This window comes from Anomalospiza imberbis, chromosome 1, assembly GCF_031753505.1.
Source record: "Anomalospiza imberbis isolate Cuckoo-Finch-1a 21T00152 chromosome 1, ASM3175350v1, whole genome shotgun sequence".
Lineage (NCBI taxonomy): Eukaryota > Metazoa > Chordata > Aves > Passeriformes > Viduidae > Anomalospiza > Anomalospiza imberbis.
The window spans coordinates 147,051,632-147,078,605 of NC_089681.1; the positions used below are offsets into that span (position 1 = coordinate 147,051,632).

The window sequence follows — 26,974 nt, forward strand, 5'->3', positions numbered from 1 at the left end:
CAAACAAACAAGCGAACGAAATAAAAAGAGAGAAACTTACATTGGTTTATTTAATTTTTCCTGCTAAACCAAGAGTCCCAGAGCCACTTCATTGTATCCACAGAGTTTTAGTCCGCGAGCGGTCCCGTCCCGCGGGGAGGAAGGGCCCGGCTGCCGTGCGCGGAGCGCGCTGCCCGCCCGCCGCCGAGCGCGCATGGCTCGGAGCCGCCGCGCCGTCTGTGCGGCTGCCGCGGGAGCGGAGCGGAGCCAGCGCAGCCCCGGCCGGGCGGCGGGGGGGAGTGGGGAGGGATGGAGGGAGGGATAGAGGGATGGAGGGAGGGAGGGAGGGAGGGATGGAGGGACGGAGGGAGGGAGGCGCCGCCCGCCCCGCCGAGCGCGGCCGGGGCGGCCCCGCAGCGCCCCCTGCCGCCGGTGGGGGCAGGCCGTGAGGGGAAACGGCGGGGAGGGAGCGGGAGCAGGCCGGGAAGCGGAGGAGCAGGCGGGGAAGCAGGAATTACGGCAGAGAAGTGGTGGCAAGGAGGCAAGGAGGCAAGGAGGCAAGGAGGCAAGGAGGCAAGGAGGCAAGGAGGCAAGGAGGCAAGGAGGCAAGGAGGCAAGGAGGCAAGGAGGCAAGGAGGCAAGGAGGCAAGGAGGCAAGGAGGCAAGGAGGCAAGGAGGCAAGGAGGCAAGGAGGCAAGGAGGCAAGGAGGCAAGGAGGCAAGGAGGCAAGGAGGCAAGGAGGCAAGGGCTGAGAAGAAGCGAGGGAGGGGGAAGAGGAGGAAGAAAAAGGCACCGTGAAACGGGATGATGGAGTGCTAGAGTCATACGCTTATTTAGTTTGGCAGCGGAAAGCACGGCGAGGGAACGATATTATCATAGACTCGTTCAGTTTGGAAAATACCTCCAAGAGCATCAAGTCCACCTGTTAAACCAGCATGGAGAAGTCCGCCGCTAAGCCCTGTCCCCAGGTGTCACATCTAGTGCCATGCTCTAGGGAGCGAGGCGGGATGAAGGCGACTGGGGGAAGAAAGCTGGGATGGGGAAGGAGAGGGGGAAGCTGCAGTGGAAGCCGGGGGTACCACAGGGACCTTGGAGAGAGGGGGTTTAATCAGAGCTGAGGGGATGGAGGAGAGGCACTGGCACAGGACACAGCAAGGGGTCCCTCAGCACACAGAGAGAGGTGTGAACAGAGCCAAAGCCTGACCCTCTGATCACCCCCAACCAAACCCCGATCCTCCCAAAAACCTAATAAAGGTGCATGTCAGGTGGGAGTGAGTACCTGCAGCTGCCTGACCCAGAGCGCCCAGGCTCAAGGAACAGCTCCCTGGATCATGGTTACAGCACAGCAGCTCTGATGAGTGAGAACAGCAGATTTCACCCAAAGTAAGCTGCCCAGCAGTGACTACAAAGATCGTAGATGGATAGATGTAGATGAAAAGAAGAGTGGTAAGGATTTTCCAGCTATGTGAAGTATTCAAGGTAGTAAAAGTGAAAGAAACGTCTGAAAAAAAAGAAAAAAAAAACCCTCAAATTACTGAGGTAAAACAGGACAAACTGGAGGCCGGCATTGCTTTACTGCCTCAGTGATGTTTTGGGAAGTGTCTGCTGCCACTCTGGAAAGAGAGTGTGGAACTGTAACAAATACTCAGGTGCCAGCAGCTCAGGGTGGGGAAAGGTGCTGGGAAAAGAGCAGATCATTGAGGAAAGAACCTGAAGGGGCTGCAGTGGCTCTGGGAAAGCTGTTGTTCACTCAAAAAGAGTTGATAATTGAGGAAGAGCAGGTGTCTGCTCAAGGGTATTATTGACTGAGGGATTCAAAATGTTCAAAGATGTGGAAATGCAGGAAACAAGGATTGTATCATCGGGAAAAGCTGGGTGAGGAAGAAGAGAGAAGGAGCTGAGAAGAGGTAGTGGAGGTCAGAGACTGGAAAAAAAGCTTACAAACAATGGGAGATGGAGGGGAATGAAGACCAAAAAAGGCAGAAAAAGATGGACCTGGGGAACAGAGCCTGTGAAAGCTTAGAGCAGCAGAGCAAGATGTGCGAGGCAGAAGACAAAAACAAATCCTCTAATGTTAACCTCTCAACATGAGGCTGAAGAGTGGCTGCTCAAAGGGAAGCAGGTTCTCATGAGGACCCAAAGATTATGGGGTGGGCACATCTTCAACCCCATAAAGGCTAATGGTGAGTCCTTGGCATCTCAGCCACTGTGCCAACGCATCTCTGCAGGACATCTCCAAATTACAAGAGCAACATCATCTTTTCAGTGATATTTAGTGGATTTCCAACATATTTTTTAAATTCAACCAAAAAAAGAATTCACACCAGAGTGAGAAAGCTGTGCAAGGATGGCTGCTGGGGTCACACTGCTCATCCCAGCAGCAGAGCTCTGCTGGAAATCCTCCACACTGGGATGCTCACAGTGTGGTCCCACCCTATCAGTGCTCTCTGCACCCAGAAACACTCCCAGTTCTTGGGCAGTAGAACCAGCATCCCTGGTGGGGGCTACTCAGACTTTCAGAAACTCTTATCATCAACCCATGATACCAAAAAAACACATTTCTTGCCCCAAACAGCTAAAAAAATATTATCATGAGGTAGTTAGGCTTATACAGAGAGAAGACACATGAACCTACTGCTGCTTCATATGAAGGAGGAGTAAATTTAATGGTTGGACTCAATGATCTTGGAGCTCTTTTCCAGCCTCAGTGATTCTGTGATTCACAGACTGCAGCAGAGTTCTCTGTGCTGATGGCACAACAGGTGTTGGTGTGTGTTTTGGGGCTGAATAGAAAGTTTGAGGGAATTTTTATTTTATATTATGTATACTGTTATATATTAAAATATTGTTTAATGTTCTGTTCCATCCCATTCTTACTCCACTCACAGTTTATGAATGAAGGTCCTCTGTCCTCCCTTTTTCCTTCAGAGATGTAATAGCAGTGATCTCAAGGTGAAGAGCAAGCAGCATCTCAGTGTCACAGATTTAGTAGCACAGCCAGGGAAAGTAGGGAAAAGCCACAAAATTTCACCTAATGTCCCATCCCCTGGTCCTGAATAATTTCTTGTCTTTTGCAGTCCATAAGCAAATTCTTCTGTAAATTCTTAACTCTACTGCTTTTTTACAGAGGGAGGAAATACTGTTAAAACCTTGTTGAAGCACCAGGATGACCCATCTGTTTCATGTGTCTTTACAAATACAGAAATTACTCATAATACTAGAAAATCCTCAATCCTGTGGTAATGAAATCAGCTCAATCTGAACTCAGTTTACAGAAAAAAACAGCAATATTTACAAAGGGAATAAATCAGATTAATAAAAGGTAGGAAGAAATACAAGAGAAGGAAAGCTACCTTTAAAATTTTTCCATGCCAGGAACAGGACTGATGTGGTTCCCCCACTTTCCACCCCCCCAAAAAAAAGAATCCTTTCCCTCACTTTTCAAGGATTTATGTGCTAATTGGGTTCTTCTTTTTAAATTGCCTCCCTTCAGAAGACACAGAAATGTCACCTAGGAGCACACAATGAAAGCTGCATTTCCAAATCCCACAGCAAGTGGGAAACACCTTTGGCACAGGAGACCTCATAGGGCAAACACTAATCATGAAGTAGCCATGCTAATTGGAGCCCCACAGACATGCTGATCAGAGAGAGAAAAATTCATTAAACCTGGGCTGCCTTGCCAAAATCTTCCTCTCTGCAAGAAGCAGTCAGGTAATGCTGGCTTTCTGAATGTCTGAAAAAGTTAATGCTAGTCAGCTGAAACCTAATAAATGTGCATGTTAGGTGATACTAAGTACCAGCAGCAAAAAAAAAAAAAAAAAATACTATGGGAGATCAGTTGGTGTCATCTTTCTCTTCTCCCAAAAAAATACTTTTTTCCCCATAAAGTGAGCACTGCATTCTTAAAGAGGTTATAGACAGCAGTGCCTGGTTGCAAAGATCCATTTGTTCTCCCAAAGATGCTCATAGAGCCTTTATTTTAGCCCAGTGACATCTGTCACTGCCTTTTTAAGGAAATAAAGAGTCTGAAAAATATGCAGTTCATGAAAGCCTGAGTTTGGGAAAAAGTTTTAAATTGGAGCGTATTCTGTATTTTTTTTTTTTCTTAAAACAAGCAAAAAGAAAAAGAGGTTAAAAGTGCTTTTTTCTTGTGCAATTCAATTTGGAAAAAAAGAAAAAGTAGTATTTTCCTTCACAATTTGAAAGGTTTCTCCATGTCCTCCCACCTTGCTAGCACTCAGTGAAGTGCTTTTGCTTTCCACAGACCTCGAGTCTTTATAAACCCTTTTAATACCTGGGATAAGTGCTGTGAGAAGCTCCTTTAGCACGAGGTGCTGTAGTGCATAAAATTCAGTTTAGCCAACACTTCCCTCTACTGGGAAAGAAAAATACTGTCATTTGCTTTAATTCCCTTTGAAATAAAGGGAGAGGCCAGGGTATCAAGGGGTTTTCCTGCCCAAAGATGAGAGATTTGGGGGCATGTGGGATGAAAAAAGGGCAATCACCAATACACTGCTCTTTTATTAACCAGGCAAACGAGATTTGGACACCCCGTATTGATTGCCCTTCAAGGAGTGTAGCAGTGTGCGGCAGCAGTGCCGATCGTGATCCAGGGAGGCCACCAGCAGCAGGGAAAACAGACAAGACAAGTCTCTGTTGTTTAGCAGGGGAGTCTATTTTATTCCACCCCCCGACCCCGTGCCGGGGGAGCAGCGGGGCAGATGCCCGGGAGCTTGAGCAAAGCTTTGAGAACACAGAGCTGAGAGCAAGAGAGGGCAAGAGAGAGAAGTTCCTGTCACAATACAATAAATTTTCTTCTGTGCTAAATATTCTAATTTTCACTAACCAAACTAGTACAAGATACGAATCCTATAGCATTTACCTACAGCCTATAAGAATCATTACATTACCTCACTGTGTTACATTTTAAACCCTAAAAACTACTCTTTGGACCCCTTCTGCCAAGCTAGTAGGGTCTGCTCTGACCCTTGGACCTGTCTGCAAGCAGAGGGTATTGTTTCATCAAAAAGGGATTACTTTCAGCTGGCCATACAATTGTTTTCCAGTTGTTCAGTAACCCAGGCTTGGTATCTCAAAGCCTACATTCATTTCAATCTTGCTTATAGTTTCCATATTCTCAAAATCTTTTGCCAAGCAATCATGTTTATAAGGCTTTCCTGTTTCATCTTCCCCAACAAAGGAGGACACCCAAGAATTCCCTTCACTGATGGTTTCCCAGCCTGAGAGGGAATAATCAAACCAGCAGGGCTGGGACACCCCCCCCCCCTCCCCCAATCCCACCACACCATGCTAAGGAATAAACAAGGTCAGCCCACTATGCCAAATGCCCTGTGTGGATCCCACACTGAATCACAGCAGGGATGATGTTAAAACTTCATTGTATAACACTCTGGGATCTGGGCTTATTCCTCCCTCTAATGAGAGCCCTGATTCCTCTTCATCCCCCCCACTTCTCTTCCAATAAGCCGAGCCCCCGACACAAACCCAGCTGCTGTGTCAGGATACATCTGTATCAGTCTTCAGCTTCTGTCTTTTAATTAAGTGTATCATCCTCATGGAGCAGCTCTCATCAAGCATCCACGGGGAAATCCTGTAACGCCTGACTAAATTGCTACATTTGTTCAATCAGTCTCAAAGATATAACCCTAAAGTGAGCTTGTCTAATTTAATGGGGGGAAAAAATTACAGGCTGGCAGTGCCTCTGTCAACAGCTGTGTCCAAGTGTAAAGTAAGCATTCAGTGCTCTGATAGACATAACAGCTCACATCATTAAAGTAAAATTAATTTTCCTCTCCCTGAAATGTCTCACCTCTCAATCCCTCCAAAATTAGGCCACTTTATGTCTAACCAGAAGACAGCTGCATATTAATTTATAGGGGAAAGAAGGTTATGCTGGGCTGGGCTGAATTATGACCCATTACCATGCTTTTGCCACCTGTGGCCAGCACAAATATTTGGTGATTAGGCAGTTCAGAGAGCAGAGGAACACAGCTTCACTAAGAGGGGAAAAGCATTTACATTGGATTTCCTGATTAGCAAGGTCAGAAAGGCAGAGCTTGAGTTTCCAGAAAAGCTTTCTGTGCTTTTTGGAGGAAGCGAAGATATCCAAGCACCCCCATTCCCTTCATCAGATAAAGCCTCCTAAAAGGGGATGGTCACGTTCTGAGCCTTTGCAAAGTGTAAAGTCAAAATTTATTCCCTGCTTTTTGTGCCAAAAGCATGACTTCAAGACACAAAAATATTTTTATCCCCTTCCACCTAAGAGAACACCAGAACTAAAACCATCTCTGACAGAGTCAGAGTAACCTGTTTGATTGATTGGTTTCAAATACCTGCAACCTGTAGTTAGAAACAAGCCTTGAGAAGCATCTTTGAGGCACAGCTAACACAATAATTCCCACAAGGACTGCAGGGAAACTCCAAGTGATAATTTTTGGCATTTAATACCCTGAACCCTCTTTTTTTCACTGCAGTCCATCATGCCCTCCCTGCTCCATTTTAACACTAATTAAAGGCAAAATTCCTTCCACTACATTTACTTAATATTTTACATGAGTCATGAACCATTTCCTTTTTATTAATTTGAATCTCCTTATTAATTTCAATGCCTATTAGTTTGTATTCAGACTCCACCATTTCAGCTTCTGGGAAGTGCTTAGGGTACAAAGACCTAAGCAATAATGACCACAATGTTTTTCAGCACAGAAACAGTCCTGGGGATCTCCTTAGGACTGCTCTAGGCCTGTTGGTGCTCACATAGGTCAGATCTTGGGCAAATTGTGGTCACAAGTGGTTAAGTGACTCAGAATTTCTAAAGAAACTTGAACAATCTGAGGCAAATTGAACTGTGCTCTCCTCCTGTTCCTTTTCTTGTAGAGTTTCCTGTAAGGGCACTGAAGGACAAAGACGATGTAGAAACCTTTTCTGGCACTCCTCATTGATCCTTTCATCCACAAATTGAGTTTTAAATCCAGGGTTTGTAGTCTACTCAGCTCTGACTATCCATGTTATTTTATTTGCAGAAGTGCCCACAGAGCATAAAGATGTGACAATAATTTCTCAAAAGAGGACAGCATCAGGACAGCCAGGGAAATGACCACAGGTCAGTTTGACTCCATGATCTTAGAGGGCTTTTCCAACATTAATGGTTCTGTGATTCTATGACTGAATTCAGGGATTATCATTATTTTTTCAGCATCTTCAAGCTAATCAGCCTAAGGAGCTCCAGGTGGACATGAGGCTTGCCCTCAAGCTCTTTTAACTCTGAAACTCTTAGCCTGATACTGCAAAGAATCATTTAGGTAGGAAAAGACCTCCAGGATCATCAAGCCCCACAGCCATTAACCTAATACTTCTCGGTCCACCAATAAAACCTGTCCCTACATGACATATCCACATGTTTTTCAAACCCTTCCAAAAGATGGTGACTTCACTTCTCCGGGCAATGTGTCCCAACCTGAATGCCCCTTTTGTGAAGGAATTTCTCTGAATATCCAATCTAAATCTATCCTGATGCAAGCTGAGGCCATCTCCTCTTAGCCTGCTGCTTGTTATCAGGGAGAGGAGACCAACCCCTACCTGTCTACAACCTCCTTTAAGGCAGAGCACTGGCAGCAGGTTGGGCTGGGGATCCTGCCCCTCAACCCAGCCCCAGTGAGGCACATCTGGATGCTGTATCCAGTTTGGGTTTCCTCCGGGCAGGAGGGACACGGAGCTCCTAGAACAGGCCCAGTGAAGGCTACAAAATTAAGGGGCTGAAGCATCTCTCAAGGCCAAGGGACCTGGGCCTGTTCAGCCTTGAGAAAAAGTGGTTAAGAGGGGAATCTCACACATGTGTATCAGTATCTGAATGGAGGTGTCAAGGATGGACCAGGCTCTTCTTGGTAGCGCCAAGAGACCCAGTCTTGAGAAGAGCTCCACCCTCTACCTTTGAGTGAATTCTGCACAATAAAAACTAATTACCTAATACATACATGTCTTGGTTTAACCCCAGTCAGTAACTAAGCATCACACAGCCACTTGCTCACTCCCCTACCAGTGGCATCAGGGAGAGAATTGGAAGAACAGAAGTGAGAAAGTTCATGGGTTGAGATAAAGACAGTTTAAGAGAAAAAGCAAGAGCCACACACACAAGCAAAGCAAAACAAGTAATTAATTCTACACTCCCCATGGGCAGGCAGGTGTTCAGTGATCCCCAGGAAAGCAGGAGTCCCTCACACATAATGGTCACTAGGGAAGATAAAAATCATCCCGCTTACTATCCCCCCCATTATTCTTTATTCCCCCCATACTTTATACACTGAGCATGACATCATATGGTCTGGAACCCCTTGGTCAGTTAGGGTCAACTGTCCTGGCTGTGTCACCTCCCAGTTTTCCCACTTCCCTCACCAGCAAAGCACTGTGAGAAGCAGAAAAGGCCTTGGGTCTGTGCAAGCCCTGCTCAGCAATAACAAGAACACCTCCATATCACAAAACCCGTTTCCAGCACAAATCCGAGTAGCCCCATACGATTTACCATGAAGAAAATTTACCCCAGGCAAAACACAGCACATTCCACCCCTTGTTCCAGATCATTGGCATCATAGTCAGGTGATAAAATACCCAACACAACTTAGTTAACCATGACTTGACTTCCCTTCCCATCATTCAAAGCAATAAACAGATGAGATGTCTGAGTGACCAGAGCCCAAGACAAGAGGCCATGAACTTCCAATCCTTCACACAAGGGGCATGAAGCCTGGTCTGAATGCACATGAGAAGGGTGTGTAGGGAGCCAAGCAGAGCCCCCATCATCTCACTGGAGCCCTCTGCTGTGAAGAGGCTTCAATCCCAGCAGTAAAAGCCTCTGGTGGTGGGAATGTGGGTCAGAGTAGTTTTCTTAACAAGGCCTACACCAAATTGTTCTTTGTGTTCATTTAGTCCACAACTTTGGGCTCCATCCGTTACTGTGGCCAGTCAGGACAGGAGGAACGGTGTGTTGCACTGACTTACTGGGCACCAAACCCATCTCAGACCAGGTCACTCTGCTCTTTCAGTACTTGTTTTAATGCTTTTCCTCCACTGGTCCACCTGGCTCCTGGTACAGTGAATCCTGTAACATGCATAGTCCTCTGTGGCTGCAGGAACTGCTCCTCACCATCATCTTCACCACAGGTTTCAGGGGCATCTCTGCTTCCCCTCCTCCAGAGTGGTGTTCCACCCATGGGAAACAGTTCCCCACAAACTTCTCCAACAGAGATCCTTCCCACAGGCTGCAGTTCTTCACAAGCATGATGATCCTCACAGGATCACAGCCTCCTTCAGGCATTAACCTGCTCCATCATGGGCTCATCCACAGTTCACAGTCCCTTTGGCTGGAGTTCACACTTGGAGTCCCAGCCTGTCCAGCTCAGCCACACGGACACAGCAGTGATGCCCTGGCCATCTGCCAGCCCAGGCAGGGCTGTTATCATCACCAGAGCTGTTATCAATATGTGCTCAGGTACTGCAATTGCAAAAAGGAGCCACTAACGAGGCTCTAATACACAGCCAGGCAAGTGAGCTCCACAGCAGGCACAGGAGCCTGCCAATTAATAGCTAAATGCCAATAACAGCTATTCAATCAATCTAGCACCTTTCAATCAAATCTCTCATCATCTTTAACCCTTCAAGCTGCACATTGAGAATGACAAAATGTCTGTTGTGGTTTAATCCCAGGCAGCCACCTCCCCACCAGCAGGATCAGGGAGAGAATCAGAAGAGAAAAAGTGAGAAAACTCATGGGTGGAGATAAAGACAGTTGAAAAGATAAAGCAAAAGCCACTCACAGAAACAAAGCAAACAAATTAATCCATCCTACACTTCCACAGGCAAGCGTTCAGCCACCTTCAGGAGAGCAGGGGCCCATCACACATACTGGTGCCTTGGGAAGACAAATGCCATCACCCCAAACATCCCCCATTTTATTTAGTGAGCATAATACCATGTGGTGTAGAATATCTCTTTGGTCAGTTGGGGTCAGATGTCCCAGCTGTGTCTCCTCCCAACTTCTCATGCACCCCCAGACCCCTCAGCAGTGTGGCAGTACAAGAAGCAGAGAAGGCTTTGATGCTGTGCAGGTGCTGCTCAGCAATATCCAAAACATCTCTAGATTGCCAACACTCTGTTCAGCACATCTAAAACTAAATCTAAAACTTATTCCCATACTCATTTCTGTGAAGAAAATTAACTCTCACCAAGCAAAAATCATCACAATTCACCAGCTCCATGTTCTGAGCAGTGAAGAGTCAAGTATTAGCCATCACATCTTTGGGCTTTCTGCTTCTCTCTTTGGTCTGTTTGCCAGCAGCCTGCAAACATCTCACCCTCTCCTGCTTACTCCCAGCTCCTATTTTTATATTTCCACCACATCTCGCCACCAATTTCTCCCTCATCTCTATGCAGAAAGTAGTTTTAGACGAGGCTAATGGCAGCTAATGCAACAGGTCCAGTTACCTCCTGAGAAAAATTACATTGAACACATTGGGTTCTCCAAGAATCCAGAAATTTGACCTGTTAAAAATGAAGGAGTCTTTCAAATATTTGTTTTACCTCTTTGGAGAAGATTTATACAAGCCTATAACTACTCAAGGCCATCAGCTCTTCATATTTCATCTTTAATGCCATATCCTTCCTCTGACAAACAGAGCCCTTAAGAACCAGATGCCCTTGACTGGAAACGCCCCATTAAAGCACATCAGTGCCACACTGACCCACCACATCTAGCTTTTCCAAGCTGATCCCTCTGAGTGCAGGGTCAGACCCTGACTGGGTGTTGAATCTGCTCCTCAGCATCAAGCAAAGTCCAATTTTTTTTCCTCCTCTGCAATATTTGAGTGCTCTCTTGGAGAGAGTTTCTTTTATTTACTCTTTTGTCTATTTCAAGCATTGATTTGAGAGTGGCTGCAAATGGGATAAGGCTAGGGTTTCTGCCAGATTTTTGGGGGGAATTGCTCTACTCAGCGCAAACACAGCCATCCACAGAAAATAACACAAAATCTTAACATTTGACTCTGATCTCCAAGAGTTGGGAGGGTGATAAGGTGCAACAGCCACCTCTTATCAGGGCATTGTGATCTCCAACAGCAAGAATGGAAGCTAGAGAAGAACTTCCTACCACCTCTTAATTTTCACATTATGCTTTTTCTAACTGACTTTCACTCCTTAGCCCTTTCTGTACTCATGTTCATATAGATAAAACAAAAAGGACAAACAAAATCTAATTTCCACATTGTTTAAAGTAAAAAAAAAAAAAAAAAAGTTGAAGAGCAAACATAAGTAAGACACAGGCAGGAACTTCTGAATGCAGTGACAATGTGTCCCATTTTCTTTTACACATATGGGGCAACTATTTAGCTACTTTTCAAGTACAAATGTATTTTACTTTCCAAGTAAAAACAGGTAAATCACTCCTGTCAGTCCCACCCCAAAAACATACAACTCCAAGTGAAGGGTCCTATCACTCCTCAAACAGAATACTAAAGACAAAGAAAAGTACATCCCATAAAACAGACGGGCAAACAAATGCAGTCCTGCCCTTAGAAAAAAATAAAAAAAACCAAGGATAAACTCCCCAAGACCACAGAAATAGAAAGCCTGGCTGGAACAACAATCACAACAAAATCTCCTCTACAAAAAGAGAGAAATATACCTTTATCTGCATTACTACCTTGTTAGATATGAATGCTACTACTGGCATCCCTAGACTTTAGAGCATAGGTACCAACAAACCCTAATCCTTACTCCAACAACAGCAACCAAACAGAACACACCAAAGCTCCCCCCCCACAAAAAAATTCAAAAACAAACAACAACAAAAAAAATCACTTAACAAAAAACCCAACCAGCACAAAAACTAAACATCAAAAAAAAAAAAAAACCCCACCTCCCCAAAAACAAACAAAAAACCCCAACAAACCCCTAGCCAAAAACCCACATTAAAAACAAATCCAACAAAAACTCACCACCACTCAAATACTGCCCAACCTACCTACCCCTCTCCTACCTTATAAATAGTTTGTTCCCTAATTGTTTATCCCTTTCAGCTGTTGCCTGATGGGGTGAAGATGTTAACCCTTTCCTTGGCACATCCAGTAAAGCTCCCACCTGTTGGTTCCTGCTCTTCAGCTCCACCCAAGGAGGTGAATATTGGCTGCATACCATCCTGGCCATAACGACCATGCCAAATTCAGCTGTGTTACTGGTTTGTCAGATATAGGAAGACGTTGACAAGAACCAAAACGTTGCTTGATTGTTGAGAAAATGCCTGTGTGAGAGGTTTTAAGAGTTCCTTCCACTCACATGAAAATAATAAATACAGAGGTGATAGTGAGTAACATTTTCATTGAAGGTACTAAATAAAATTTTATTGTAGCATTAAAGGTGTATCAAGAACCAATGACTAAAGTCAAGCTAATTTAAGTGAAGAGGTAAGCTTTAACTGTGAGGCTGATTAACTGAGAAACAAATTACCAGGTGCAAAACATTGTCTTTAATGTTCTCAAGTCAAGAGCTGGAACCCCAGCAGAACAAATGGCATTAGTCAAATAAAGCCAAACCCACCTTTAAGATATTTGTCAGCACTGACCTGCCTTTCCAGTTCCTTTCAGTGAAAACATGGAAAATACCTTTCCACTTTCTGGTGTTACTCTCCCAAAACATATATATATATATTTAAAGTCTCAGTTGGGCACCATCTCAATCAACTTGATGGGATAAGCAAACACATATTGGAGCATTGGATCTTGCTATTGTGGGGAAACTTGTGCTTTACAACCAACAGGGTACAAATGACAAATTTTCCACGTGCATCTTCCTGTGTGCAAGAGGCCTGGTCCATAGCCATGGGATCATGGCAAGCTTCCACAGGGAAAATTCACCACAGGGAAACTGCAAACTGCACCCTCTTATAGATTTTGGAGGGAGGGTGGTCGATGCAGACTGTTCAAAACAAACATTGCTCAATACTCTGGTTTAACCCTCACATTTATTCCTCTCTCAGGCACAATCATATCTCTCAACTTTCATTTTGCAGGATTGAAGAAACCAGGATTCCAATTTTCTTTCTAAAGGCTTTCTAATTTCCTGTCCGTTGTAGAAACCCTTTGAATCTTGTTTGGTTCATATGAATCTTCCTTAGGTATCTCATACCAGCGTGTGCAGAGTTCCAGCCTCACCAGTGCCTCCTCTTTGCCTCAGCACCACCTGCCCCCCACGGGCTGTGTCTCAGCTGACAGAGCTTCACTTCCCTTTCTCTGTTTCAGGATTGCACCACGTTACACATCCCAGCCTTTCTGTTCCAGTGGCTGATCCAGGTCTCCACAGGGATCTGCTGTTCCCATCCCCTGAAAGCACATGTCCCCATTTGGCCCCAGTAGAGCACTTCATGCTCTGCCCCATTGCATCCTCTCAGGATATCAGGGGATAAGATTTGCCACATTCTTATTACTTAGAAAATACATTTCAAATATTTTAAATTCAATTCTCCACTTTCCTTCAAATCTTTTGATTGTTTCCTCTCCAAAATGTGTCCCACAGCTCTGCAATGCACTTAATTCAGATCAGCAAGTCTCTGCTTGAGCTGCTTGTTGCCTCCTTTTCTAATGCAAATATTACATATAGGTTGGATTTTGTGGATTCTTTCTCTCCTGCAACATTTTCTGATTTGACAGGTTCTCACAAAATCCTTAGAGAGAGAGATCTGCAGGTTCATGTGCCAGTTCTCAACAGGATTTTTGCAAAGGGGTTGTTCTGGACCCCAGCTCCATTGTTTTAATTCCTATCTGTGTCCATCCATGGATTTACTCACATTTCCATTCAAACACTTCTTGTCTGCCAAGGAAAATATGATCCCATATTGAAAATAGTGTTCACCAAAATTAAGGAGATTATTTACCTGATATTTATAATATATATAGATAAACTTTAAAGCTATCCAAACCCTCATCCCTGCCCCATTTTAAACCAAACTCACATCTTCTTTACTTTTTCTTCTTCTTTCTTATATAGCCAATTATTTACTTATTATTGTTTCAGCTTCCTACTCATGGTGTAATACTCTTTTACACTGGAAATTCTCACTTATTTTGTTTTCTGACCTTTAAATTGCAGCTTTCTTTAAGCACAACACTCCTCCCCCTCCCTCTAAGCTCTCTACTTCCTGCTAATACTTTTTCAGTATTAACAGTTATTTATCTGTTCAGGTTTCACTCTCTCTAATTGAGACAGAGGTCCCACTTTTTTTTTTTTTTTTTTTTTTTTTTTTCATTGAAAATGTCATTTTGATCGAAAACCACTAGGAGGAAGCATTCAACAAGTTTCCCTGTCCAGATGTAGATCCCAGTCTTAATTTTATTAAATTCAGATAGTTTTGAGCAGGAACTAAGTGGCCTGCTGGATCACAGATCCCCTTGAAAATGCTGTGGCACAAAACCCCTTGAAAACACGTGCAACTATTTACCTTCCAGTCAAACTGGCTTCTCTGCTCCTGCTAAAAACGGTTTTGTGACTCCATCCTCTGAAGAACAGCAACCACCTCTAATTTACAAGTTTATTTTCCCCTGACTATTCTATTTGTCTTTTAAACATTTTTCTCCCTTCCTCATATTTTCCCACCTGCATTATTTACTGAGAGTCACAATGCATCCTCTCAGATGTTATTTCTAGGCTGAAAACACTAAACTTCTCATATCACACATTATTATTCATCCTAGCATTGCTTCCCAGCACGTGATCTAGTTTTAATTCACAACTGTTGAATTGCAAAGATCTCTGGTGAACAGGAGGAAAAAATGTTGCCTTTCTTTCAAGCACAAGTGGAGTTTCATGTAGCTCCATCAATTTGCCCAAGAGCTGAGAAACATTGAAGTAAATTATTCACGTGGCTCAGTTAATGATAGTCTCAATGGTAAAGACAGTTTAGCTTATGCTACAGGTCCTGAAGAAAATATTGCTGAAGAAAATAGCTTTTTATTCATTAGTTTCTTTTTTTTTCCCATCCCCTTTAACACTTCTGACTGGTTTGCAATTATTCAAGGATTTTCCATTACTTTGATTTCCTATGCAGAATGTGTGCTTTAGGTGGTAAAATGAATCCCACTACAGAGAGGTACAGATGTTTTTGAGTTCTCATGTCATTCATTCATATATTTATTGTTCCTCACCACTATTAAAGGAACAAACTGCTACATCACATTGTTGAGCTCATGTTTCTCTTGGGCTGTTAAAGGATAAAGCTCTCAGGCCTCATTTTTTTTTTGTCTGCATTAATAACCTCTTTAAAATTAAATAATTTGGGGTAAAATTTTAAGTGATATATAGTTTATGGAAAATGTAACTGTTGAAGAGACCAGGCTGTTAATGCAGCCTGGATTAAATGACTAAAATCACGTGAAATATTGCTCTGAATGACCAAAAAAAAGAAAGCAATTAATCTGGAAATAAGGCTGTACGTCACACTGCCACCACAGAAAAGCATGATGCTTGTAAAGACATCAGTAGAATCCAAAATTAAGAGACTCAGAGGTGAACCAGAAGGATTTGGAAGATTATTTATTTCCAAGGGCACATTTTGTAACTGCCATGCTTATATTCAGAATTTTATCTCCCAAATGGTGGGGATCTCCTTGTGGCTTGGAAGGTTTTCTTGTGGCCTTTCATTACATAAAGAGGGTTTGTAAGAAAAATGGAGGGAGACTTTTTATCAGGGTTTTAGACTGAAAAGAGGGTAGGTTCATCTTTGAGATATTTTTTCTAAAAGGATGGTGATGCCCTGGAACAGGTTGTCCAGAGAAGCTGTGGCTGCTTCTGGGTCCCTGGAAATGTCCAAGGCCAAGTTGGACAGGGCTTGGAGCAGCCTGAGATAGTGGAAGGTGTCCCTGCCATGGCAGGTGTGGAACTGAATGGTCTTTAAGTCCCTTCCAGCCCATTCTTTGATTCTGTGATTAAAGAATATGGCAAGGGAACTGTCTTCCCTAAAATAGTATCACCTAGACTCAAAGTTTCTGCAGAAGGTAAAATTCACCCTAGAGGGTATTTCTTACACCAACAAACAATTCACTTAGGGTACCAAATGAACTTTGGCATCTGATCTCCTACATTGGTGGAGCTTTGGCTCTGGCCTTTACAGACAGAAGGACATCAGTGATGCTTGTATATATCTGACCAACAATAAACTGCTCTTACAATAAAAAATTACTTCTTCCTGGCACACAAACTGGCAAAGATGAATCACACCACATTTAGATATGGATGTGTTTAATACAATCTCCTGGGAGGATGTGATACCTAGGCACACCCAAATCCACGAGGCTCATTACTGCTCCTCAATGCATCCTGCATGTCTTGGGAAGCTGACACTGAACAGGCTGGAGTTGGGAAACACCATCCCACCAGTGCCACGTAGTCAGCTCCTCAGCTGGCGTTGTTCATATGTGAAAGTGGTTAAAAATTATTTTAGCCAGATAAATCCATTTAATTTCATTAATTTTTTAATAGTTGTTACATTTCTTTTTTATTTGAAGGAATAGAATCCCTGGGTCCTAAAGGCACATAGCTGTAGCCTTTTCTGGTATAACACAGATTCACTGTGCATCTACATTAAAATCTGAGGAAGTATTAGTCAAAACTAATTAAAGGTGCTACCATGGAAGGCTAGGGAGAAGTTAAGGGAATACCACAGATGAAACTAAAAGGTACTATAAATATTATTTATTTGCATCAATCTTCAGACATTATTAACTGAAAACAAGGTCTCGTTATTAGGTGCAATTTACCATCCATAATAAAAGAGAATTTCTGTCCAAAAAGCTCACAATCTGAAGAGGTGGAAAAGACAGGAGAAGAAGGCAACACAAGACATAAGAATATAACTGCTACCAGAGAGAAGGGACATTCAAGAGAGAGAAGAAAACTTGCTGCATGTTGCAAACAAGTGCACAGCAGGTCCCACTCAGTCACTGGGTTCTTTTCTGGTTGAAATCAGTGTGGAGGGAAAAGCTCACCCGACCCTTGCCAGAACCTGCCAAACCCAACAGTGATCACAGAGCTGCAACCTTGCAACTAAGAAAAAATAAAAAGCATCTTAAACCTTAAAGACATTAGTGTACATAAGAAATTAAAATGTCAGGGGTAATTTGTGACTACATCTAGTATGTGACAAAGGGAAACACAACAGTCCTTAGACAGCAAAGTGCATCAGCTGGATGTATCTTCAAAGTAAATGTACACAGGACAGAAGGGTAAGTAGTGTTTGGGTACGTGTTTTTCTGAGAAGCCCGAAGTATGAGGACATGAAGATAAAGGAATTCATAAAGAAAATGTGGTGAGATGAGAAACCATGAGAGCCCATCTGCACATGTAGTTCCATGAGAAGTAGAATTTGTGATTACATCCTTAGGCTTACGTTAACCCTAGACACAAGTATTTCAACCCAGGTTTCCTAATTGCCTGCATTACTCATAAGTTGATCTCTTCCAACCTTTGCAGGAGAGAGAAGGTTGGTTCTCCCATTAGAGAAACACAGGCAGGAGAGAGAACGGCTCCTACCTCCCAAAGGGACACATCCATGACCACAGATGATGTTCATCACCATGACCAAGGATGCCTCTGATGGGTCCCATGTGGAGCTCCCCAGCCTTGGTTTCTGGTGTCTAAGGGGTGGCTGAAGTGATACTACCAATTTCCAGCCAGTGTTATTTGTGTTTCTCTTCTCTGCCACATTGTCAAGAATGAGCTTGAACACAAAACTCAACTGTTAGGAGAAGTTTGAGGAAAGTATGCAATAAATACAAATTTTTATGGAGTGATTGATGGTACAGCTGCCTTCACCTCACTGCCAGAGGAAACTGGGTTAAAAAAATAATCCTCACAGGCAAAACATAAAGCAAGGTTTTGCTCTGCTCAGTATGACTTGTTTAATACTAAGAGTTATATTTATTATTTCATTAAACTTCAGTAACACAACTATGATAACATACATGCCATGGTTTATTCTGTCATCAATCATATGGGAAGTCCACTACACTGTGGAATATCTGTGGATCATGCAGGGTCTTTGTTTGTGGCACATCTGTCCCCAAACATAAAAAAAAATTTAAAAATCATCAGCGATTTGCTAAGCAGGTTTATAATGATAGTAGCAATTAGGAATGGAATACATTTTAGCTCCTTTCCATTCCTCAATTTATACTCATATTGACATTCATTTTCTTTTCTCCAGTAGATCCATTGGTGCTTGGACTTTTCGCTGCTTCCTGTACAGGGCAAATATCAGCTGAGATTGCCTGTCACTACTGTGAACATGTCATAGCACCCAGGTACTGTGGGACCCTCTTTGCAGTGAGATGGCATCAATCAGACAGATCCAAAACCTTTCTCTGAATAGGAAAATACTGAAGAAAACTGAGCACAGCAGAGCCAAAGGCCACAATTCTCAGCTGCCATAATTAACTGATCACCACCAACAGACCTGGTGTTATAGGGAGGCTGCCTCTGCTGACATGTATTTACAATATTATCTTCTGTGAAAGTGTAAAAATATTCTTAATAGCTTTGACACCAGTTAACTACTTAATGTCTGGAGATTGTTGATTGCCTGTTATTTCTCCATTCTCAACCACGAGATTGCCACTACTCTCTCTTGTGACACTGTAATACGATGGAGGGATGGACATTGAGGACGACGTTTCAGACCTGTTAGGACTCCTACAATAATTTGCACGCAGCATAGATGCGATGAGTCCTTCGTTTTCTGGAGCAGCATCTCCCAGAATGTCAGAGCTGCCAGTTCTGTGCTGGTACAGGTAGGAAGCCTGTTTGAGGGAGCGCTGGAGCAGGTGACTCCTGTAGGCACGCTGGATCACCGTGGCCGACGCTTCCTCTTGCCTGTGGCTGAGCGTAGTCGATATTGGCTCATAGGATTGTTTTGACGGATTGGCAGCCATGAATTTCTCCTCCATTTGTACTTTCAGAGTATCCAGCTCCCCAGAATCTCCCAACACCCTCTTGGTGAAAGCAAACAAGATATCCAAGCAGTGTATCTTGTCCCCACTGACCACAGGCAGGTCCATTGCTGTGAGTTCAACTTTGTTTGGTTTTGGTACACACAAGGGCTTGGGCAGAGCATCTGCAAAGTCTGAAAGTGCAGAGAAAGTTATAAACTGAGTTGCCTCAGGATCAAACTTCTCCCAGATTTCATAAAAGATATCAAAGTCATCTTCCCCTAAAGGCTCTGCACTTTCCTCAGTGGCAGCATTGAAATTCTCCAGAATAATGGCTATATACATGTTTACAACAATGAGAAATGATATAATGATGTAACTTACAAAATAAATAATACCTATGGCAGGTTTACCACATTCACCCACTGTACCATTTATGTTTGGATCACAGAATGGTGGCCCAGTGTTTAAAATAGGACTGAGAAGACCATCCCAGCCAGCTGATGTGGTGATTTGGAAGAGACAGAGCATGCTGTTAGCAAAGGTTTGGAAGTTGAACATATCGTCAATGCCACCTTCCATCTTCACATAGGCAAAGTTAGCCATGCCAAAAATGGCATAAATGAACATGACCAGAAACAGCAAGAGGCCAATGTTGAACAGAGCAGGAAGGGACATCATTAAAGCAAAGAGCAGAGTTCGAATTCCTTTGGCTCCCCGGATGAGTCTCAGTATTCGCCCAATCCGGGCCAAGCGAATGACCCTGAAGAGTGTGGGTGGTAAGAAATGTTCAAAGGCTTTGCCAATGCTGGAAAGCAGTAAGGCTGAAAAGGAGAGGATAACAACTCATTAGAATATAATCTTTTTTCTTAACTAGTAAAGAGGCTGGAATGATAATATATTCACAGCTCAAAAAATCTGATGTGTGTTTGCTAAGCCCTACCAGAATAACTTTTAGGAGAAGCTGAATTGAAATAATAGTTATTGAAATCAGCAATTATGAACTACATTCTTCAGCCATCAGAGGACAGTCACTGTTGCACAAAAGATGACAAGGAACTTTCTGTGCACAACTTCAAATATCTGTATCAGCTGACACTTGATGACTGATGGTTTTCTTTGACCCTGGTTGCATGAATATTTCAGCAGATTCAAATTACCTTCGACATTTGTCTTCAAATACTGACACATGATATAATGCAATGTCATGGTTATCATTTAGATAATATAGGCATGATGTGTAGAAGCAAACAGAGCGATGAACACAGAAGCTGTACATGCCCTTCTACAATGGCTTTTGGTTCATTCAGGGACAGAGCTACACATGGATGCTATTTTTTCTTTGTTTGAATGAAATAAATGACACCTAGTAGCACTAGAAGAGGCTTGTCTTTTCTAACTGTATCTATCTTGGATAAGTTTTTCTGTATTTACAATCCAGAAACCTAATTTCTCAAGAAAGACCCAGAGTCTTACTGGAATCTTACTTATCCAAGACACAAGTCATAGTAAAGAACTGAAATATCCTTCTTGCCCTAAATGCCTGTTGCTAGGGCAGTACTAGCCCTGGGAATAGTTAAATTGGCAGTAAGCTCAAATTTGCAACAGAGCTCTTTGCCCCATTCTTCCATTGCAATCCCTTCAAGTAAAAGCTAATACATTTTTGGTGACCTTTTCTATCATGTTACAAAGTGAGATCCCTTATTTTCAGTCAGCAATGTTGTTTAGAGAAACAGAATTCTACAAGCTATACTCTAATTCCAGTCTTCCTCTTCTATTCATATTCCAGTATTCCTGGAATATGTATAGAATATTCCTAATTTTCTATATATTATATTCCTATTTTTCTATATATTTCAGTCATCTGTCAAAAACACAGATGACAAAACCCAATAATTGATCTAATTGAGTATTTCTTAGTTGGTACTAAATCTGTGATAACGGAAATTATCATGTAATGTGATACTGTGATGATGAGTTATTCATTCTGTATTTCAGATGAGAAAAAAATAAAGAACCATTATAAATATATACACATATATACACATTATAAATATATACACATATACACAGTATATATTTATACTGTGCAGACATATTATTTAAGGATAAAAGCTGTTAGATAAATTTAAAGCAAAATAGCCAAAGGTATAAATAAAGTTTTAAAGCTTATAGGGTTATTAAGAAAATACCAAAAGTTTACCTGTTCATTATGCTTGAATCTCATTTAATATTATTTAATATAATCTTGAGGGGGATTGCTTATTTTTTCCTTAAGAACTTATAGTATTATGACTTACATTTCAATGACTATACGCAGTTAATTAATTTTAACTAATCTTTTTTTCTTTCTAAAAAGAATAATAATTGATATAGAAAAGAATTTTCAAGACAATTTTACTCACCAACAAGTGACATAATAACAACAACTAAATCAAATATGTTCCAGGCATTTGAGAAATAGTACTGCCTCAGAGCCAGCAATTTCAGCACACATTCTGCAGTAAAGATGGTAACGAAGAGTATATTGATTTTGCTGAGGACATTTGTCTTCGTTTCACTTTGCTCATAGGTTTCCACCATCATTGTGATCATGTTGAGGCAGATGAGACCCATGATGACAACATCAAACATTTGGGATGTTACAATGTTGAAAAGGAAACCTTGATATCTGTTCTAGAGGGGAAAAAAAAATACTTCTGACATCAGTTATGAAAATAAGAAGTACCCATCCATACATGTTTCCAACATTTCCAATTTTTATGTCTCAAAGTCACTCAGCTACAATGAAGTTGGAGAAATTGGAGAAAGGAGAGTACAAAAATTACATTAAAAATCCCTTCCCATTCTAAAGTTTTATCACTTCCAAGAAGAATATAAAGCTCCATAATATTTATGCAGATAACTTAATAAATATTTAACCTGTAAAATAATTCAGTCAGCTTTTTGGTGTGGAACTGACTTTAGAGCACTGTGTATCAACATAGAGACAATAAGAATATTTTATATGCAATATATAAATATATGCACTGTCCAGTGAATTAAATTGCATTTTTGCAATACATTTTCCCAGTGAAGAATTCAGTTTACCAAGGGTCTTGGAATGGGTTTTTGAGGTTTCTTGGATCCCAACTTTTTCATAGCATTGTAGTATTTTTTCTGTTCTTCTGTCATAAAGATATCTTCTCCACCTAAGTATACAAAGAAATGTCACTGTTATTTGGTGAAGAGCATAACTACTGCACTTAAAATGTCTAAAATGCTGGAAACCGGCATTCCTTCCTTTTCCACACCTTGCTGTTACTGGCTCTTATTTTATATCATGTAACTGTGTCCAAAAAATCAGTGGCACAAACCAGCCATTCACCGAATAGAAGCTTTGGCGTGAAACTCAGCTCACTCAAAAGGCATGCAAACAAAAAACATGGACAGGATCAAATCTTTCCCTGGCTTCCCACGCGCTGGGCTTGGTGAATATCCAAATCCCTCAGAGCATCTGTAGCTGACCACTTTCTAAATAATGAGTCTCTTGTCATGTTGAGTTTCCCAAAATGAGTGAAATTTTAAGAGGCTTTGAAATGTTTGGGGAAGATTTAGGTGTTCAGGTTACAGGGAAAAAGAAAGGAGAAAGTTATTTCTTGTAACATAATTATTAAAGTTCTGGTAAATGCCAAGAGAAGATTTAGATTCCATGTATAGGACCTTGTTCTCTAAAACACAACCAATACACTTATCTTTTTCTTTTGCTGGTTGAAGTTGTCAATGATTACACCAACAAAGAGGTTCAGGGTGAAAAAAGACCCAAAGACGATGAAGGTCACAAAGTAGAGATACATGTAGAGGTTGTTCTCCATCTCTGGCTGATCATCTTTCTGCAAGAATGAGAAGCAACTTGAGAAATAACAATACAGCAGAATGGGCCCAATTGAGAATATTCTTCATATTTAAGCTCCTCTCAAAAATTGATTCCAGGAGGAACTAAGATTTACAGCCTTACTGCTAATTGTGACAAAAGTGGTATAGTTTAAAACTACCAATAGTGTGTAACACAAAATTTTGTTTGAATATTCTTGACATGGTTTTCACAGGCATTGCAGAAGCACCAGTTTGGCTCCTTCAAATAAGAACAGGAGCTGTAAATTTTTCAATATATGAAAAATCAAACAAACTACATAGAAGTCAAATTCCAAGCTCATGCCATTAAAATTCTTGGCTTAGATATGTTGTTGCTCTTTTTTTTTCTTCTTAGCAAAAAACTTCTGTGATGACTATTATGATTTAAAAAAAATTGGAAGAAGAAAAATAGCTTTTCAAATTGAAGAACAAAGAAGAAGAACATTTAAACACACAAGAACTTATAAATATATGAAAATATATTTTATTTGTATTTTCATATTTTATTAGTAGTATTATTAGTATTTTCATATATTATATATTATTTATATTTTCATATATAAAATTGCTAATATTATCATATTAAAATACTTTAGAAATTCTTTTCATCTTTTGAACTCCTGATGAAATTAAGACATCCTCTACAATTAAATTTCTTTCCTTACTAAGTCACACTGCTTTATTCTGTTTAAGTGGGTGGATCTAGAGCTGAAACACTTTCCCCATTGCAACAGAGGAGCTTTAGGATACGATGAGTCATTTGCAGATTAAATGTTTACATCATCTGACAAAAAATAATTACTGGTAGTATTTAGCACAGACAAACAGCAGATGGAGAAGTGCAAAATGAATACTGACTGCATTTGCAGAAAGCAGCAGCATTCACCAAAAATATGGTTTTAATACAATGACTGACCTCTCGTGAATCTACTGCTGCATACATGATGTCCATCCAACCCTTAAATGTTGCCTGGAATGAGAGATGATGGAAAATGTGTTGAACTTTGACCGTGAAAGTCTTCACATAATTTGCAATATTTGAATGACACTGACTGGAGCAAAAGCCTTTGTTATGTTCACCCAGCTCTGGCTGCTGCTCTGTGTGGCATTCTCAGCCTCATTAGGCTATGAAACCTCTCAAGGGGGAGACAGAGCACTTTATCCTAGGATTCTGACAGAGCAAACCTTCATCAGCATGGCACTAAAGGCCATGTAACCCTCATAGCAGAATAAATCCACATTTTGACAGAAAAGGTCACTATTTGCCCCAGAATTCCTTCTGAGATGGACTCCAGCTCTCAGGATCATGAAACTGCTGGAGGCTGCAACAGCACTTGCCCACCAGATGTTACTTTATCACCTGTAAAGTCATGGCAAGGACTCATCTGTCCCCCTTTTCCCATTTTTGTGCATGAACAGCCAGTTACATGGGGGGATCAAGCTGCAGTATATTCGGCAGGATATTTCACTCCTTGCATCACCCCCAGAGACGAGCTCGGAATTGACAAAAGGTCAAGCCCCTCTGTCAAGTGCTGGCTCCTGAGGACAAGCAGCACTCACCACCTGAAGAAGAGCCAGGTAGCCAGAGCCAACATTGTCAAAATTGACTTTAACGTTGACCCAGAATATTTTTCCAGTGTTGTTATACATCCCACAGTCTGTTTTGTTCTTGATGTTGTTATCTAATACAGAATTTTCATCTGTCATATTGACACATTTCCCAAACTTCCCAGCAAAGAAGTTCACTCCCATGATGCTGAAGATGAGCCAGAAGATGAGGCAGACGAGCAGAACATTCATGATGGAAGGGATGGCTCCCAGGAGAGCGTTGACCACAACCTTGGATGAAAAGGGAGAGGAAAAATATGCTTCAGAAAAAAGGATGAGCTCAGGTATCTGTAAGCAGTCACTTACAGATCTCTGCAGACAAAAACCTGATGTTTTCTATGTAAATAGTCACAGTCACACTAGTCACAGCTGGCAGGGGGACCTTGAACAATATCTTTAGCATCTATTAGGCTTTCAAAGCAATAGTTGATATTTCTTGGTCTGCTGTGAGACCTTACCACTACCAAAATGTAAGTCCATCCTTTATTTTTTACTTTCTCTTGTTTTTGGAATAGGACAGTGCCCATTTGTTTCTTTGTTTTAGACTTTATTAACATAACATTTCTGAAGGATTCATCCATGAGCACTAGTGCAGAGGACTATTTTTAAGACTGTCAAAAGTAGTTTTTAAAAGGACCAGTAATAATTCTCCACTAGTAATTGGCTTAATTTGTTTTTAGTGGGTTATGATAGTGTTTGGGGTCTATAACCATAAGCCAGGTACATTTCTTGTGCTAGGTGCTGTACAACCACAGAAAACTATCCATGCACATTTTAAATGTATGCTAAGACATAAGAGATTGCTTTGAAAAAAAGGGTTAAGGGAATGGTGGGAACATTTTGAGTTTCACAGTGACAGCAGCGAACTCATCTGTGAGGTAGCAAAGAAAAATTTGATGGACCAGCAGAAAAATTAAAATGCTTTGTGAAGGTTTTTTGGAGACTGTTCCACACACATTCTTCATAGCAAGACAGAAAATATGACATTTTCATATTTTGTTTGACAAAAACACCTGTTTCAATATGAAAATTTGTTCCAGACGTGGAAATTTTGATACATTCTACTAATTAATGTAATGACATTTCTCTCTGTCTTCACAGTGTCAGGATTGCAACTACAGAATTTTCAGTCTCAGTTCCAGAATAAAAAATAATAAATAAAATTGCTTTTTTGATGGGAATAGAAAATCTAATGTTCTACAAACACTTTTGTTTTCTGAAAGAACTCTATTTGAAACAATAATTTGAGCAAAATACTTTTTAATAGGCTACAGTTTTTGTAAGTCAATCCAGTAAAATCTTTCAAAATTGAAGTGGCTCTTTCCTCTGAGTTAGCTTGCTATCAGATTTCAAAAATTATAATTGTGCTCACAGTTCTTATTCCCTATTTTATTTTTGCCTATCTCAGTAAGGCAGGAACACAAGAATGTCTGAGCAGCAATGGAACAAAGTTCCACCTAGGCCAGTTTTAATTTCAACTTGGATCACTCACTCCAGGAAAGTCTATAAGGAATGCCCAACTACGGAAGAGCACAACCAAAGATGTCTTTAAAAATTCACTTTATAGTTCCTAAACTGAGCTCAGGGTGAACATGTGAACTTCATAAAGACACCTTGATGAGTCACAATCCTGTTATGTGCTCAGCAGTTCTGATAAGCTTTGGTTTGCAGTGAGTCTTACCCTCATTCCCTCAAACCGTGACAGTGCTCTCAAGGGTCTCAGAGCTCGCAGAGTCCTGAGAGATTTCATGGGGCCAAAGGTGCTGCCAAAGAGGTTTATCAAAGAGACCTGAGTGGGAAGACAAAGGAAATGTATTAACAACATTCTGCCATCTGTTTCCTTTATTTCTGTTAAAAAAAAACCCAACCAACAAACAAAACCATGCTTTCAGTGCCAAGAGTACAATATCCTGACACCATTGCTACAGCGATTACGGTCTGAATTTACAGCCAGAAAATAATCAGGGATTCTGCAGCTAATGCTGTGTAGGAACAGCAAGGGCAGGACTCACATCTACAATAAGGAAGTCCAGCCAGCACCAGGCATTGGTGAAATACTTCTTGAAGCCATAAGCCACCCACTTCAGGAGCATCTCCAGCACGAAGATGAAAGTGAACATTTTGTCAAGAAATGCCAATATCGCTTGAATTCTTTCTCTCTTATGTATATGGATGTCTTCAAATGCCTGAAATCATAATAGATATAGATAAATGGCAAAAATCAGAAATTAACTTTGTACGTTTAAAGTCAAGCAACACGGAGACCCCTTCATCATTCAGTTTGTTTTAATACAGATCTGAACACCATTTGTTACTCAAATCTGTGCCAGCTGATAAAAGTGTAATTCTCCCCATGCCTTCTCTTTCTTTTTCTCTATGTAACACAACCCTGTGGATGCATCCTTCCTGCACAATGAAATCCTGGGAGGACAGGATAAAAATATACACATATATTTAGAAATTTATATAGTAGAGTTTATATATTGAAGAGAACTAAGCTTTTTTCCCCC

At 41.4% G+C, this 26,974-nt stretch overlaps 2 protein-coding genes and 1 long non-coding RNA gene across 3 annotated transcripts in view; 1 reads left to right on the forward strand and 2 right to left on the reverse strand.

The window, feature by feature from the left end:
- SCN5A (sodium voltage-gated channel alpha subunit 5) overlaps positions 1 to 288 on the reverse strand; it is a 210,881-nt gene extending 210,593 nt beyond the window's left edge. The window contains exon 1 of the mRNA XM_068175239.1: positions 41 to 288. The gene's annotated coding sequence lies outside the window, so the exon portion shown is untranslated. The remainder of the gene's footprint in view (positions 1 to 40) is intronic.
- A 17,700-nt stretch (positions 289 to 17,988) lies between these two features.
- Positions 17,989 to 26,974, reverse strand: part of LOC137463949 (sodium channel protein type 5 subunit alpha-like) — a 40,885-nt gene continuing 31,899 nt past the window's right edge. Inside the window, exons 21-28 of the mRNA XM_068175297.1 lie at positions 26,477 to 26,650; positions 26,146 to 26,253; positions 24,417 to 24,695; positions 23,773 to 23,826; positions 22,693 to 22,834; positions 22,053 to 22,153; positions 21,368 to 21,638; positions 17,989 to 19,786 (exon numbers count right to left, since the gene is read on the reverse strand). Of these exons, the coding sequence (XP_068031398.1) occupies positions 18,588 to 19,786; positions 21,368 to 21,638; positions 22,053 to 22,153; positions 22,693 to 22,834; positions 23,773 to 23,826; positions 24,417 to 24,695; positions 26,146 to 26,253; positions 26,477 to 26,650 (2,328 nt within the window). The 3' untranslated portion in view covers positions 17,989 to 18,587. The remainder of the gene's footprint in view (positions 19,787 to 21,367; positions 21,639 to 22,052; positions 22,154 to 22,692; positions 22,835 to 23,772; positions 23,827 to 24,416; positions 24,696 to 26,145; positions 26,254 to 26,476; positions 26,651 to 26,974) is intronic.
- Positions 24,312 to 24,652, forward strand: LOC137463960 (uncharacterized). Its single transcript, XR_010994037.1, has 2 exons — positions 24,312 to 24,434; positions 24,590 to 24,652. It is a non-coding gene; the product is annotated as an uncharacterized lncRNA (long non-coding RNA).